This window comes from Vigna radiata, chromosome 7 (genome assembly GCF_000741045.1).
Source record: "Vigna radiata var. radiata cultivar VC1973A chromosome 7, Vradiata_ver6, whole genome shotgun sequence".
Classification (NCBI taxonomy): Eukaryota; Viridiplantae; Streptophyta; class Magnoliopsida; order Fabales; family Fabaceae; genus Vigna; species Vigna radiata.
This window is the reverse complement of record NC_028357.1, coordinates 22,987,313-23,005,680: the sequence shown is the minus strand read 5'-3', so window position 1 is coordinate 23,005,680 and position 18,368 is coordinate 22,987,313. Positions and strand designations below refer to the sequence as shown.

Sequence of the window (18,368 nt, the reverse complement as noted above, 5' to 3'; positions counted from 1 at the left end):
TCTTTTGCAGCACAAGGAAAATGCTATGAATACCTATAAATTATCAATTAGGGATGGAAAGATGATTTTTTAGACTTTGATTGAACCAATAATTAGAGAAAAGGAGCTGTTAAACACATGCAAGGTAGAACATTGCGTGGTAACATTTCAAAATATGAAAAGGAAATTTAGGGGAAAAACCTACCAGATGGAAGACACTATACTGAGCAGTTGATTTCGTAGTTCACAACGCTGGGATGACCCAATCACTTCCTGATCAGGATTAAGTTGAATTAGTGGAAGGAAAATGATGTGAGAATGAAGACGAAAGGAAATAAAACTTTGGGAGAAGGGTGTTGGTTGTTCAGACAAATGATATGAGCTTAAGTATATTTTACAAATTAAATCTTTGTTTTAGGAACACTTGCTCACACCACTGATCTCCTGCCAATTGTACACTGTCAAAGTTTTTATTTTATGAGTCCTTACATTCTCCCCATCAAGAAAAAATTTTGTCCTCGAAAATTCACTTATAAGATAGAAGAAGCACTCAACTATCATCACCTTCTCTATTACAACTACCTATATGACAAGGATACAACTCCCCAACAACTTTACTGACATGAAAAATCTTACCTCTGTGCTAAAATGCTCTAGTGTTAAATAGTGTAGATTGGTTTAGCCATTATGCTCAAAAAAACTTTGAACTCCTACACCTCAGCTTTTAAGAACTTTGTTTCCACATAACCAACCCTATTAGGTCTGCAACATCGCCAACCCCTCATCTATCTTTTGCTCCTCCTTGTAAATCTCTTCTAGGACTTCCACTAGTCTTTGCTTCAGATCAACCCTTGATTGATACCCTTTTACCTCCTCTTGTTTCTTCTAAGAATCATCCTACCACTGACTTGATCACCATATATTCCGATTTAACTACTAACTATTATGATCTTGATCACCTCCAACCACATAAATTTCGAGTACTTCACCTTAGTTTACTGATCTCTACGCTTGAGTAGCATAGTTTCCAACTATACTATCTCATTACCAAAGCAAAATTCTTCTCTATTGCAACTTCTAAAACAAAGTGAACACTCCATCTTCATTCCTTTAACCTACCAAACTAAACCATACTTGGATCTATATCCTGCTCAACTTGAAATCACTAGCTTGATCAGTACTTATCCAACTTAAGATACCTCTCAAACTAGGATTTATCCAATCGCCCTAGCTGAACCACCTTGAGAAACTTACTAGTTATAGTACTTCAACTATACTAATGAGTTCTCTTTATTACATTCCCTTTAGACGCTGATCTCCACACTTATTCAACTAACTCTTGATCTATGCCCGTAACAAACCAATAACCTGAATCTTCTCTTTGTTTAAACTATCTGTTAACATTTCCTTACCTCTAGATTGCCGCTATAACTCAAAACCATAGTTCAAATCATCCCCTTCGTCCACTGACCCACTCTTCCTGTTCCAAGTCCATTAATACCTCCTCACTTTAAAGTTGATCATGTAGCTTGAAACCGTAGGCTCCCTTATCTCTTTCGTCTGATACCTATTACTAACAACAATATGCTCATCGTCATTCGTTGCACTACTCTGATCCTCAAACTCCCTTGTCCACTAGTTGACTCAAAGATCACTTCCTCATGACAATTGTAACCCGAAGATGATCACCCTTGAAGAGCCTTCTTCAAACCTTCTATGACTTTGCAACAGTCTGTAATTCCTTTCTTCCATGATAATCTTGTCATTCCATTTCCTCAACATTATTTCTACTCCTCGAAAAGCGTACATGCTTGAACTCACTCCTTATTACCAAGACTTAACTAAAATATTTCAACTTGCCTTCTACTTTCCTTTTGAGACTCTTTAACCTTGTAGTTCTCCCTTCCAATACACTGAGTCCAAATTGCTCTAACCAATCCACCACTTCTCCACGTATTCTTGCTAACATATTTTGACTCCTACAACCCTTTATTTTCTCCTTTATACTTGACCCACTTCTAATGCATAACTAGGCTTCCTCTTCTCACAACACAGTACTTCTTTTGAAGGCCATAACCACCCGAAACAATTTGAAAACAAATAAACCTCTCTTGTAATCACACCTCAGACTTAGGAACGACGACATCATATCTTCTTCACTTAAGCTTATCAAACATCTTGGATTCCCATAACACTTGCCACCATCTTTTGCTAAACAATACCTGATGCATCATCCTTGCTTTTCCTTCTTGCCAAGAAATTACTTTCTATAAACCTCAAACCTGAGCTCTTATAGCGACTCCCAAATACCAGATTTACTTAGAATTCCTCATGTACTTATCATTGGCAACGTAGTTTACATCCTTGTCCTAAAATCACCTTCCTCAATTCAGAATCATTAAAATACTAATCCTACCTTTAATCCTATGAACTCCGAATACCCCTAGCCCACAACGTCGACCCTCTGACCTTATCTGAATTTACCAATTCACTGCCCTGTTTAACCATAATTAAACATCCACTTCTATCTTGATCAAACTTAGTCGACCGCTAAACATCACCACAAAACCACACCCGATGAAAACTGACTTTACCAATCTCTATGATCATTCTCAATACCCACTTTAGCTGATTATATTGCAATCACCCTTTTTCATGCACTTCAAAAACTTTTCTTCACTATTCCTAATTCCTCATGCTTTCGATCTTATCGTCTTACCTTTTTTTTTAACTGGCTTCCTGATGCGCCTCTTCCTCCGGTGCTTGAAGTCTTCCACCTCAACCCGAGATCAAACATTCCTTCTATGCGAAAAACTAATCTTGAAACATAATCATAAGCTTGACTATGAATCATCTACTTGTTGAGAAAGCTTGACCACTCCTTCTAATTATATTACTTAACTTTAACCCTTACGATACCTCATTCTTCGTCAAAGACTTCGTGTTCTTAACATGGAAATTCTACCTTCTATTAAGCTCTTCTTAATCTGCTCTATGTCTTACACAATTATTTCTCAAACTCTTCTTCTTCTAATTCCTTTCTAAACTTAAGCTTTAAAGCCATCTACCACTTTCTCTTTTAAATCCCAATCGTTAATCGTTGTTGATACTCCGAACCATATTGTCAGCTTCCACTAATGTTGCTCCGTTGTTTACTAACACTTTCCTTTCTCCTAATCTCTGACTTTACTGATATACTGAACCAAACTGATCTATCAAACCTTGCTGCACCCATGCTTACCCAAAGCTCCTTTTATTCTAGCCCTTGGAACTCAACTCTTCTTATGGAACGTACAATATCTGAGCTCTTGACTTTGCCCTGTAGAACTTCTCCATCCAAAAACATTACTTATAATTTCCAATATCCCTACACATCCCTTGAAACCTACACTTTGATCTTCTAACTCCATATCTTCAAAGCAAAAATTTGTCTCCAAGGCTTAAACCAGTTTCTAAACAAGGTATACAGATCAAATTGTCATTGAATTTGTATTTCTCTACCACTATAGAGCACAGTACATTACCACAAAAGCAAGCACAAGACAAAAAATACTATGAACGGTAACACTGGAATCACTACCCTTCCTTTACCCAAACCTTCAGAATTAAGAAAGGAAAATTATCTCTAGTACTAGTCATGAGTATGCACCCTCATTCCTTCTATAGAGACATTTTTTGTTCTCAAAGCTTCCAGTTAGATACACAATTTCACGATCTAGTTTTGGAGATCAACTTTTCACAGGAAATTCACGACAAACCCACAACCCAAAGGTTATCCTAGGAACCATGGTCTGTTCATGGTAAGAGAATAAAACGATTAGTCTTATTCAAAGAAATTAGAACGAGTGTTTCCGTACATTTAAGAGCACACAAGCACAAGCAAGGTATGCACACAACCTACAGGTTCTCTAAGGATAAAAACTGCTTTGATATCATAATGTGACATCCAAAAAATTATATGCTAAATATAATATAACAGGATATATCATTATAGTATGGTAAGCAGCTTTAGAATGTAAATGATATAATAGTGTTTACATTCATCCAAAATGAGCTAAAATTTTAAACTCTAAATACATAGGAGGTCTCTCAAAATAACAGAGAAGTTCTAAGAGAAATTCTATGGATTAAATACAGCATCTAAACTACCCAGTTCCTCAAAATATAAACATCTGAAGAGATCCTAAAAGAATCTAAGAGCTAGGAGCTGGGTCCTCTCCCTCCAAAGCCTGCTCCAGGGGAACATCCTCTGACTCTGCTCACATCCAAAATTTGGATGATCATTGCAAAAGGAAAAGCACACATATACAAAACACAAACAAAAAATGCAAGGGTAAGTTGGGTTGGAAAAACATGTCATGGTATCATACAGAGTTTAAACATATAAATATATTCACACAACAGATCAAGTAATATGTCCTATCATGTTAAGATGCAATCTAGACTCGTCCGGACTTAGAATGTATGTAGAGCTGGAACGGGTTGTACACTTGTGGTGGCCTCTACTGCTTTGCAAAGCCATTGCAGAGGGGTTTCATCCGACCACACACAAGGTTAGTCTGTTACCGCGGAATAAACCTCTAGTGATAGCGTCTACCCTAGGACCTCCCACTACTCTCATCACACGCGTCAATCCTCTCTAAGTGAGAATGAAAGACTGTTAGAGTGTTAGGGATAACCCCCCATATGGAAGCCTCTACATTCATCCTAAACACTAATTTGATCTCACCTAAAGATCTTATTTGATACCATTCATCATAATTGATCACCTCATAAACCATTTTGATTCATCAAACATAAAATTTCATAGTCATTTAAGCGCATTCTTACTATATTGTCTCATACCAAACCCATACACCATCATACAACATCAACCATGTCATAAAAACAACTCATACATTACATATTTTCACAGAAACATCATTTATTAATACAAATTTCTTTATAGCATATTATTACCATCTCTTAAGTAATTTAAAAAGCTTGGATACCCTCACCAATGGCTCTGGAAGGGTCAAAAACCCTAGAACGACCTAAAGAACATCCAAAACAGACGTCTGGAGCTCCCAAAACGTCAAAAACATAACAAATACTCAACTTGTCACTAAATTCGCTCAGTGCACACTTCCTGGTGCATTGTGCGAATTGAGCAGCGAGGGAGGCCAAAGAAATCTCGCTTAGCCCACCCAGGCTCAACAAATTTCACTCAGCGCACCCTCCTGGTGCGTTGTGCGAATTTGCAGACTCTACAGCACCCTGTAGATTTTTGGCGTCCTCTTACCTTTCTACCCATTTTGGATCTTCCAATCACTTCTAAGACTTCTAAATTTGTGTTTAAGACGTGTTTATACTTATCTAGGTGTTCCAAAACCGTTTCACTAGAGTTCTAAGTTGATTCAAGGTTCAATTTCATGTCTCATAGCACCAATTTGTTTAGTTAAATGACCCTAATCAATTCTACTATTTAAAACCTTATTTCATGTCTCAATATTTACTGTCTTAACAAGTTTCAATTTACCTCCCTATGCTATCCAGACAATTCAATTCTACCTATGACCCCAAATTCTAAACTTTACCTCCTCACTTTCCCTCAAGCTAACTTAAACTCTACCCATTCATAAGGGTGTTATCTAATCCATACCACAAGAGTTTTCTCCTCATCAATAAACTTCTGAATTTACCTCTTTGAAACTAGTTTTCACCCTACAGACTCTTCTAACACATTTTAATTAACTTACCTAAGTTATTAGGACTGACCAGTACAACCTACAACGCCAAATTTAGAATTTGACTATTCTAGTTTCTTCCAAATTCTTAAAACTCTTTTTAGTTTACTTGCCCAATTCTAGTTAAATTTTCCATAACATCCTTTTCCTCTAACCCTCAATAAAAATTCTGCAAAACATCAGTATCAAACCAGAAGCATCAAGTTTACCCATTCATGATACAAACAACTATCCACACATGTTCTCATACACAAGCATCATCAATATTCAATTCAAAAACACTAGCATCATCCAAATAATCTCACATGCACTTAATTATCAAGAATACACGAAATCTGCATTTTCAGAAATCATAAGATTTTTACAGAACAACAACAAAAATAGAGCCCTAGCTTCCCTTACCTTACAATTTCATAGTGTAGCTCACAAGATGATTGGAACAAGCACCTTGCACCCTAGGAAGGTTGACCGTACCTAAAATCCCGAAATTGGAGATAGATATCAGCTTCTTAAGTAGTGTAAGAACTAAAAGATTGGAGAAAAACCTAAATCAGCCACATGCAATGTAACCATTGCATGATNATTTCTCTAATTTGAAGAGGAAAAGAAAGGAACCGTTACCTNTAAATCNCTGCACAGTGGAACAGAACCCTGCCCNTTCTTTTGCAGCACAAGGAAAATGCTATGAATACCTATAAATTATCAATTAGGGATGGAAAGATGATTTTTTAGACTTTGATTGAACCAATAATTANAGAAAAGGAGTTGTTAAACACATGCAAGGTAGAACATTGCATGGTAACATCTCAGAATATGAAAAGGAAATTTGGGGGAAAATCCTACCAGATGGAAGACACTATACTGAGCAGCTAATTTCGGAGTTCACAACGTTGGGATGACCCAATCACTTCCTGATCAGGATTAAGTTGAATCAGTGGAAGGAAAATGATGTGAGAATGAAGAGGAAAAAAAATAAAACTTTGGGAGAAGGGTGTTAGCTGTTAAGACAAATGATATGAGCGTAAATATGTTTTACAAATTAAATCTTTGTTTTAGGAACACTTGCTCACACCATTGATCTGCTGCCAACTGTACATTGTGAAAGTTTTTATTTTATGATAATTATATAACTATATATAATTATATAGTTATATATAAAAGGTATAAAATCAACTCTATAATAAAATAATTAACAATCAAACAAACATATGTTTGCAGTTTTCTATATTTGATTCTTTTAAGCAGGAAAACAAGAAATTTGAGAATTTGAAGAAATAAATTGAAACAATTTTCATTATGTTTTTCTTTAACGTGAACAATATATGCTAATATTCTAAGGATAAATTTATGTATTGGTTTTGAAGATTTGAGAAATGACAAGTACGTCAAATGTAAGAGTATTGTTTTAGAATTTGAAATAGTTGATTAAGACATTTAATTTAGTATATATTTTATTTGATACTGTTATTATTCGCTTTTTAAATTTTACATTAATAACTTTTCTTTGATATCGTTGTAAGTATCTCAGATGGTTAAAAGGGTTAAAAAAAAAATAAAAAAATAAAATGAAGAGAGAAGTAATCAGAATGTAAGGCAAAGGAGTAGAAACCCTAGAGTGAGAAAGAGAAACAGAGAACAATGAGAAGAACTGTTCTAAGAAATGCAACTCTGTTCACACGCAACCTGCTTCACTCCGCCACTGCACCCGCCGCTTCAACTCCTCTGCGACCAAAACTTTTCTGCTCCGATGGAACTCCCCCGCCGGTTCCACAAAACCCTGACGACGTCGACAACAAAGGTATCTATCTCTCTATCTTCTCATCAATTCTAGCATTCTAACGGCGCCGTTTCACACATTGGATTTGTGTCGGCAGAGCTGAAGAGGCGGATTGAGAGCTACATGAAGGGCGACGAGCAGGTGCTGCCCTCGATCATGGAGGCGATTCTGCAGCGGAAGCTGTCGGGGAAGCACGAGGAGACTGACGACGAGCTTATGGATGAGCTCCGCATGCGCCCCCTTGACAATGTCGAAGACGGGGACTTCGAGTCTGATTTCGAGGAGCTCCACGAAACAGATGAGGAGATCGACGATTTGTACAACGCCAGGGATGTGGTGATGAAGAGGATGGTGCAGGACGAATACTTCAACATGGATGATAAAAAATGGGACGACATGGTTGAGGATGGGATCAAGCACGGTTTTCTTAAGGACACCAAGGAGTGCGAGGAGATTCTAGAGGACATGCTCAGCTGGGACAAACTCCTCCCTGGTCTGTACACCATTCTCAATATCATTGCACTTATTCTTTGTGATTGTGAGTAATGCAGAGACCTAAGTATGGGATTTTAGGGAGCGTGGGCATAGAAATTTTATACCCAGCAAGTTAGAATTTTTATGTTTCTTCATGATAGTTTAGCTCTCACTGGCGTATAATTAGGCTGGATACTTGGTAGTATAATCTGGTAGGAGCAAAGCACTAGAGTAATTAATGTCCTTTTCCTAATCATCTTTCTCCCTCTCCTTATCTGCTGGCTACATTCATATGCTTGCTTACTCAAAGTCTCAACTGTCTCTTCTTGTTCCATCTATCTTGCTTGCTCTCTAGAATGTCTTTCTCACTTTGGCAACATCTTGATTCATTACAAGAACACTACCAGTTACTTCCCCTACCACTAAACCCAACATCTAAACGCGATAGTAAAAATTCTAGACAAAGGTATAGTTTCAAGTGCTCAATTAAATCCTGACCTTGGGATGTATATAAAGGAAGAAGCTCTAGTAAGATGTGGAATGATCCAGCACCCAACAGATAAGCCTTCACTTAAGAACACAAATAGGTACACATTAGTATAAGTTACTTAAGAAGTATATCAAATGTTGCAATTTTTAACTACATATATGCGCACGGACAATTTAGAATTTTTAACCATTGATATTTTAATACTTTGTCTGTTTTATATTTAATCTATATTTAAATAAATTTATTGTATATTTATCTTTTTTTAAATACTAAGCTCTCTATAACTAAATTGATAAAATAGCAATGAAATAATATCTAATGTAGTTTCTTATGTGCTTATTGTGGTGTTTTCCTATCATAATTGAATTATTAATCCATATAATGAAAGTTTGCATTAAATGTTATCATAATCTGTCAAGGGGAGCTCTAATTTGGACAGGAAAACTGGGCAAGAACACTTAAGCTAATTGTGCTTAAATTTTATCGAAAACAAAGTTGGGGGAATCTCCTCCTTTTACCTCAGTTGTTTGTTCACATGTCTCAGTTTTTTTCATGTTACTGTTGTTTGACTGTTAGTGATATACCCTTGTGTAGTGAATAGTAATTAAGGTTACAGAAGAATGTATGGGAATGCAATATGTAAGTATCTCCCGTCATTGTTACTTTGTTGTTGGCTAGTAAGTTCACTTTTAAAAGATTTGTAGATTTCACTAGAATGCTATTTATCTTGTTATGTTTTTGTGCTTGACATTTTTTGCAAGTTCCAGCACAATTTTCATGACCGTGAATTTCTGTTTGCATTTGAGATGTTTAATTTAAACGTGTTAGTAAATAGTCAGGTTTAGAAGTGGTTAGTATGCTATTTGTGCTGATTTTCTTTGGTTTAATGTCATGATAGATGATATAAAGCAGAAGGTGGAAATAAAATTTAATGAGCTTGGGGACATGTGTGAAAGAGGAGAACTTGAACCTGAAGAAGCTTATGAACAATTTAAGAAGTTTGAGGATGAGATGGTAGCGGAATACATGAAGATAATGGAAAAAGAGGAGGTCCCAGTCCCACAGTTTGATGATACTGCTGTGCTGGATAAGAAAAAGGACTCAGACGATCCACCAGGTGAAGGTCCAATTTTGCGGTGGCAAACTAGGGTAGTCTTTGCTCCTGGTGGTGATGCTTGGCACCCGAAAAACAGGAAAGTGAAACTTTCTGTTACTGTGAAGGAGCTAGGGCTTTCACAATACCAATTTCGCCGTCTCAGAGAATTGGTTGGAAAGCGTTATCATCCAGGGAGAGACGAGCTTACAATAACTAGTGAGAGGTAGAGTCATATCTTGTAAAAATTCATTCATGTATTATTTGATCTTGCAGACTTGGTTATGGGTCGTTCACTTGAATCAGGCACAATTGTGCTTAAAATTTTTATTTCTGTATTTTTAAGGTATGAACATCGAGAAGAAAACAGAAAGGACTGCTTAAGGACTCTTCTCTCTCTCATTGAGGAGGCAGGAAAAGCTAATAAATTAGTAGATGATGCCCGGGTTTCATATGTAAAGGAGAGGCTCCGTTCCAATCCAGCATTCATGGAGAGGTTGCATGCGAAGTGTATGAGGTTGCGTGAATCTAATCAGGTTACTGCTTGAAGCTTTCAGGTCTGGTGTATGAATTTTTGAACATTCACCTGTCATAATTTTGTATTGCTCCCAGATTTTAGTTTCTTTCATGATTATTATCTTTATTTTTTATATATTCAAGTCTTATCATGGGTTCCAGTTGCGGAAACAAGCTCGCTGCCTAGAGGAGGTTTCACACTGATCTTTCCTAAACCCCACAATGGTAGGAGACTCATGCACCGGGCTGATATCTGTCGTATCTCTCGTATCTCTCGTATTTAGTGCTTGAATAACGTATAATATTTTTACTTCTATCAGATATTGTATGCTAGTGTTATGCTTTTGAGGAGTAACACTGGTCATGGATAAGGTTGGCTGACCTCAAATTGAAGCTAGGATTGATAACATTTTTTACCTTTAACCAGAATACATCGACCAAATTATAGCGTGCTTTTCCACAGAATTGAGAATACTTGACAGAATTATGTTTAATAAAACATTGATGCTTGATAAAAAAAAAAATTGCATTCTTCTTACACCTTATATAATTTATCGACGCTCTATTTTTCTTTTTCTTGAAAGGGCTTCTGCAATGTATCAACATTCCAGAAAACCCAGAATTTTATGGGTGTGAAAGTGACGATTAAACTCCAAAATTTTTCTCATTGAAACTTGACATTGATTAGGAAAGGATGACAACTGCAGCAGAGAATTATACTTTCTTCCTTTGAAGGGCAATATTAGTAGGGCTTACGCAAACCCTAAATCTTGAGCTCTGCGCAAGTATGTCTAATTCAGCAATATGGACTCGTCAGGGTGGTGTATCAGCAGATATGAGATGCACCGGCTTGAATTTTCCTAATTCTACAGTGTTAGTGTATTCAATTATAAAATCCATTTAATTTTCAATTACAGTAATTAAGTTAAATTCTTCAAATTCAAGATTTAATCCATTAATTAAAAAATGATAATGTCAAATTTGGTTCATTGTTCACCTAAAAATTGAAAGTTAGATTGTTTCAATTCATTTGTCATATGTGTGGTAGAATAGGATATGAACCCCTTTGTTTATCTATTTCTTCCTCAATAAGAAGCATCATATAACTATCTCTTCACTTCTCATTTCATAACTTGTTAAATTAGTTCATTTTATAGGATTTGGTCTTAGTTCATTTGGGTTGAGACGAGAAAAAAAAAATTAACAAATAAAAAAAAGTCATTTATAAAGTCTTCTTTTATTAAAATAATTTACATGTTGATTATTTTATTCTTAATAAATATTATAATATTATTCAAAAAATTTATAATTTAGTTAATATATTGATTTAACGATTATGTAATTTAACTATATTTAGTGATGCATTTTTGAATTAAATTATGTAATTGTATTAATATTTTTTTTTTAATTTTATAAAATTATGTGTATTTTTATTTAATTTTGATACACGAAAAATATTTAGGTTATAGTAGTACTATTTTATGAAAATAATAATTTATTTGATTTTTTTATGCATGAATTTTTTGAAACATTCTAAAAATATAACATTAGATTATATAAAAGAGTTATCACATGCATTATACTATAGAATAATCATGTACCAGAATGGAGCTTATAGTCATTCCAAAAACAACTTAAATCTCAAACTTTGTATACAAACTAGATGAAACAAACTTGTATACAAAATATTCTAAACTAACTAAGCTACCAGATCATCTCCATCAAGCACCTGCTCCACAGAAAGCCCATCTCCCTCTGCTCACATCCACAAGATGATCATAGCCAAACAAAAAACATAGTCACATATAAAGACAACACAAACAGAAGGGTAAGCTAGATATAAAAGATTCGTTCATTAGTATGACATACAATTAAACGTAATTCATGCATATGATGTAATTAACTTCAAACATCTTAAACATATTATGACTTAGACTTGATTGTCTGGACTTAGAATGAATACCGACCTATGACGGGTTATGCACTTGTGGTGGCCTCTACTACTTTACAAAGTCATTGACATGGATTTCATCCTACCACACACACAAGATTAGTCCGTTACCGAGCAATAGGCCTCTAAGTAGCACCTACTAGGGATGACAACGGGTCGGGTCGGGCACGGATAGTGCCTACCTGCAACCCGACCCGCTGGGTAAAATTGTACCCGCTACCCGCTGGATACTCGCCTTAAAAAATTGGCAGATTTTTTTCAACCCACGGGTACTCGTTGGATACTTGTTTTCAACCCGCGAATATTTAAAAAAAATTATTTTATAAATTTTTAAATGAAAAAATTCAAATTAAATTGCGAATAATATTTAAAACATATATCCAAGAAAAGCCTATGGATAAGTAAATAAAAGTTAAAACTTAAATTCAAATTAATACAAATTAATAGTAAACACAATTCAAATTAATTCAAATTAATACAAATTAATAGTAAAAACAATTCAAATTAATTCAAATTAATACAAATTAAAACTTAAATTCAAATAGTTGTTCTAAAAATAACACTTCAAGATTCATGCTTGTTCTTCCACATCTTGATTTTGACCACTTAATTCCTGAAACAAATAAATACAAATAAAGTCATCAATCAATGACAAAGTGACACTATTAATAAAATTAAATTACAATACTATAAACAAAACTACTAACGTCATCATCAATTATCTCCTCTAGTATTGTATTAAGCTTCATGTTATCCACTTTCAATTTTGAAGAACCTGAAAAAGGAAAATAAAATCATTTGTCATAGCCAATCATTTGAATGAATATAAATATGTAATTTAAATTGTTCATTTAATTACCTTGTATGTCACTCCATAGCCAATCTTGAACACACATCAATGTCTCTAAAGTGTTTGAGTGTAATCTACTCCGATGTGGAGTAAGAAATCGACCACCGGTACTAAAAGAAGACTCAGAAGCAACTGTTGAGATAGGAATGGCTAGAAAATCTCTTGCAATCATTTGTAAGATTGGATATTTTAATCCATTAGTCTTCCACCAAATTAAAACGTCAGATCATTCATCTGAATCCGGTAGTGTCGGTTCCTCCAAGTAATAATCGAGTTCTAACTTATAATTTGTTGGTTCATTTTTCTTTGCAATTTGATGTTTTGCAAAATATCTCCTCCAAGCATCCTTTCTTCCATCAACAAATTGGCCTACATTTATGTTCGGATTTTGATATGAAGAAACTGACTTCTTACCTTTCATGCACATTTCATACTCTCTTACCAAGTCCTTAAAAAGAATCTTCACCTTTTCAATTTCATAATCAGATTCATTGCCATATATCTGAGGAAAAAAATAATCCAACAAACCAATTTTGTACCTGGAATCTAAGACAGTACCTATAGCCATCATTCCACTGATCACACTCCAATACTTGTTAAACTTTAAAACCATAGATGCAACCATTTGGTGAATAATAGAATTGGGAGAGTTAAGCCATTCCATCAAAGCCAACTTAATTTCACATACCTCTGGAAAGAAAATGTTGGCAATTGGATAAGAGGTACCAGAAAACAAGAGTGTCACATCATAAAATATTTCCAACTTTTGGCAAATTTCATTTGCCATTTGCCAATCATGTGCGTTAGGAAAAACTTTATATTGACTCTCTCGTTGTGATAAACGGTCAAATACATCTTTGTATTGTATGGCTACTTGAAGCATTAAAAATGTAGAATTCCACCTACATGAGCACATGTCTCTATAAATTTCTCTTCTCTTTTAGGTGTAGCTGTTCAAAAATTAGCACTTTCTCTGACCTTTTCAATGACATTAGCAATTATGGACAAACCATCCTTCACAATCAAATTCAATATATGTGCACAACATCGCATGTGAAACAATTGGCCACCCAAAATAAGAGACCTAGGTGAAATCTTGTCTAAAATGTGATCAATCATAGCATCATTTGTAATGCAATTATCAACTGTCAAAGTAGAAACTTTTCTATCTAGATTCCAATCCATTAAACATTCAACCAACAATTCAACAAGAACTTGACTAGTATAAGGAGCAGGCACATACATAAACCTAAAATTGAAAGTCATATTTTATTAGTTTAGTGAAAAAGAACAATGTTAATGTAAAAAATACACTTAAAATATAGTATAGTGTTATTACCTCACAAGTGGACTTTGTAGCCTCCACAAATCATCAATAAAGTGAGCTGTTATAGTCATGTAGCCTCTATTTTGATTACTAGCATTCCACATATCAGTTGTAATTGCAACTTGACTTTGAATCCTTGACAACAATAATTTCAATTTCTCTTTTTCAGCAATGTAATCCTTCATAATATCATTTTTTAAGGTGTTTCGAGAAACCACTTTAAATAGAGGTTGTACATCAGCACAAAATTCTTTAAAGCCTATGTGATCAACCATTGACATTGGATACTCATGTAGAATTATCATCTTACGAAGTGCATCTCTAGCTATTTGTTGATTAAACACATAATTGCCAACAACTGCGGTTTCACCACCTTCTTTGTGAGTTTTAAAAAATGATTGTCGGATGTCCCGTGTTGTTCGAAGCTTGCAACTCTTGAAATGGTTTCTCAAATGTGAAGTACCTTGTTTTGCCTCACCTAGAAGACTTTTTGAACAATAATTGAACATCGCTCTCCATTTCCCATCTACCTTTTGTTTCTCAAAGTGATTCCAAACATATGACAATAATCTTCTTGAGTTAACAGTAGAAGTTGAACTTTCAATTTGATTGGAATCTACAGGAACATCATTTTGATTTGAATCTCCTACTCCTACATTAGGTTCTATAAATTGTCCTTGTTGGTCATCTCCTATAGGAGAAAATGTATCTTGGGTAGACATCCTAAAAAAAATTGATCAACATATAGTTGATTATTATAATGTATAATGTAGAATCCAAATAATCATATTGACAAATGCAAAGAGTATCAAAGATTGAAGTTTCTATACAGTTTCAGGAACGCATTAAAATGAAAGAATAAATTCTTAGTTTTATTCATCTTTCCCATTCAATTTCTAGTCTTTGTACTTACTAATGTATTTGTGAAAATAAAAAACACAACTATCTTAGAAGTATGTATTTCAGAATCAAGTAACTGTTTGACAAGAAACACGAAATTATCCAGTTCCAAGACTCATTATAAGTAATTCAAGCATATTTAGTAGAATCTCTAATTTCAAGCTGGGAATATATTTCCTTGCTAATCTCGAATGATTATTCAACTTCACTACAATGGAGTATTCCAATCATCACAGTCAAGTATTTCATCAATGATACAAAATAACCAAGAACTAATACAAATCAACATTAAATATCCATGTGAGTAGAGGATAAACAATGTTGAAAACTTCAATCAAACTCCCAGAAGCCATAACTTTAGGTATATTCAATATGTTCATCTATGATACAAAATAATTATAAAGTTTGTGAATCAATAAGAAATATCCATGTAAGTATGAAGAATGTTGCAAACTTTAATAAAATTGTGTCATAACATCACGCAATAACGACTTAACATAAAAATATTCCTACAAAATATGTTAAAGGACAAAACATTAGAAATTCTAAGATAATAAAAATATTAAAACATTAGAAGTTATAAGAAACTTGAAGCGTTCTTAATTGGTGAAAGAAACACAACTATTTTTAACGCTTAACTTAATTTATTATTAGACAAACATTATTATAAATAAAAATAATAAAGTAACAACATTATCCACAGTCTGATGAGAAAAATCCATTTCAAAGCCCAATTTTTTTAACTTAAAGCATTACCTGAGGATTTGTTTGGAAAATTGTTTACAAAAGAAAGAGATGTATCCAACCAACCTGTAGCCCAAAAATGTAAGGAACTTTTTTGCTATATTTGTCAGATGGTATCAGTAATGAAAACTTNGGTCTTCAGCTCATGTGGTATAATAACATCAATGTATTCATGGATCATTGGAAGAATCTGGCATGTCTTTGTCTTGTGGAGGTGGAGAAGCCTTGGATCCCAATATGTGTTGGCATGTTCTAAAAACCATCAAAAAGGGGTATTTGTTAATGCTGAGAAAAAATCAGAAGGGAAAGACAAACATTTTTATAAGACCATAGGAACAATGTTATGCAAAAGTTAGTGTATAATCAAAAGGACAAAACTTAGATTTAGTTACTTAGGCATTTCTGTTGTTCTTCTATCAAAATTAAAATTCTCCTCAATAATCTTCCTAATAAATATTTTTATTAAATGTTAGCATAGATTACTAAGGTAAAAACTCTAATTTGGAGTAGAAAAAACATTAAAAGGACTGAATCTAAGTTTTATCATAGCTCAAAATTATCATAACAATAGTATTTGCAATGAAATCTATTAACTATAAGGAACTTTATTACACATGAATCAAAAGATTTGGTTGCCTAATACTACTACAATTTAATGAATACTTATTACCAAACTCTTTTAAGTTTTGTGTTCCATGGACTCAGAAAACTATAAGTATACAGTTCTGAAAAGGAAAACTGAAATCATACAAGTTAAATTCTTCTGTCTTGCTCTTAATCTCACTTGACCATACTATTGGGTCAGTATTCTTAGGAGATGATTCTTGTTGCTGGATCTTCTCTTTCAACCACTGTTCTGCTTTATTGCACTCGTTGATGATCTGAAACAATAAAGTCATCACTTGAAAGCGAATCTAAAATCAATTTCAACTTAAATATACAACAAATAGATCATTATGAGAGTTTTGTTTAGTCATCATATTGAGTTATATAACTAGTTACCAGTTTAAGTAACAAACAAATATAATCTAATAAGATCAAATGTTTTGTTGAATATTTAATGTAATGTGTATTTAAACAGATAGTCTACCAAATTTTCTTAACTCTATAATCAACAAATTGATAATTTTCGTTATCTGTTTGTTTTGAAAACTATCAAATCCATTACTTCCTACCAAGTTATCTAATTTATGGATTTTATGCACTCAAAACAAACTTATTAAATTAGTTAATAACATCTAAAGCAATGCATGATATATCTCAGCATCAGAGAGAAAGAACATTGAATGATTTTCGACAAGGAAAATTCACAATGATTGTTGCTACTGATGTGAAACTGGAACTGCACACTATGAAACAGATCAAGCATGAACACACACATAATAGAGACGCATAAGAGTGACAAATAGAATCATTCAGAGTAACAAGCTGCAATAACTTTTCCACACTAAAAAAGGGATTTACAATACACATATATTCCAGCAGCACACATATATATTTTTACCTCTGTTCTTTTCTACTAACCATCCCTCAAACCTTAAATCACATTTGAAAACTCATTTTCTAAATTTCAACCTCCTAAATTCCAATACTAACTGTGTCAAATAACATCTTTCCAAAAGTAATCTAAAATATAAATTCTGTTATGAAACAGGTTGGCTTCTTTTTACACCAAGAGGGGGGGGGGGTGAATTGTTGTTAATTCAAAATTAAAATCTTTTCGCAATCTTGGTATGAAAAATTCAAACCTTTTGATCTTTCCTTGAAATGCAAGTTATTAAAAATTTAATGCAACGGAAAAATGCAGTTGACTGCCTAGCAGATATAGTCGACTGGAAAATAGAGAGTGTAGGGATGAGAAAATTCAAACACTGTGTTTATACTGGTTCGGCCAACAATGCCTACATCCAGTGTCCTTCCAACCCAGGAAGCAAATGCACTATAATGGTTGCGGTTTTTTGATGAAGGTTGAAAAATAGTGATTTTCATATGTCAATTTGGACCAAATTACACCCTTTACTACTAGGAATGAGCTTAGAATCAAGCAAAACTCAATAAATGAGTCTAGAGAGAGTCAAAAGCTGTTTTTAGCGATTTTATGCTTGTTTTGCATTGTTTTGAAGCTAATTTGAGAAAAGTAGAGAATGAAGTTGAAGATACAGGTCGTTGACTCAAGAAAAGAGCAGAAAAATGAAGATTTGAAGAGTCGACGCACCGCCCGGCGGCACACTTAAACCGTCGGGCAGCCCAGGACGAGGAGTAGGCCGCATTTCACGCTGAGAGAAACTGCCGGGCGCTGGCGACTGCCGCCAGGCGGTGGCATGGGAAACCGCCGGGCGGTGGCATGGGAAACCGCCAGGCGGTGTCGGCAGGTTGTGGCAAACCGCCGGGCGGTACACTCAAATCGCCCGGCGGTAGCACGTTGGACTTGGGCCTGATTTTGACGCACTCCTCACCTATAAATACCCCTACTACGAATTCAGAGTCATTCTTTTGACAAGGGAAGACGACCAGACCTAATTTTGCTCTCTAGAGAGGATC

General features: G+C 34.5%; 1 protein-coding gene across 5 annotated transcripts; it reads left to right on the top strand.

The window, feature by feature from the left end:
- Positions 1-7,265: 7,265 nt before the first annotated feature.
- Positions 7,266-10,520, top strand: LOC106765562. 5 transcript variants are annotated; one of them, XR_001376039.2, is made up of 6 exons: positions 7,266-7,503; positions 7,580-7,975; positions 9,345-9,765; positions 9,886-10,096; positions 10,218-10,280; positions 10,376-10,520. XR_001376039.2 is itself a non-coding variant. In XM_014650236.2 (5 exons), the coding sequence occupies exons 1-4, from the start codon at positions 7,344-7,346 to the stop codon at positions 10,085-10,087; spliced, it is 1,179 nt and encodes a 392-aa protein (XP_014505722.1). In that variant the 5' UTR covers positions 7,266-7,343; the 3' UTR covers positions 10,088-10,096; positions 10,218-10,520. The 5 variants fall into 5 exon arrangements, 3 of the variants coding, with proteins under 3 accessions (XP_014505722.1, XP_014505724.1, XP_014505721.1); XR_001376038.2 differs by having other exon boundaries at positions 9,886-10,280; XM_014650236.2 differs by having other exon boundaries at positions 10,218-10,520.
- Positions 10,521-18,368: the final 7,848 nt, after the last annotated feature.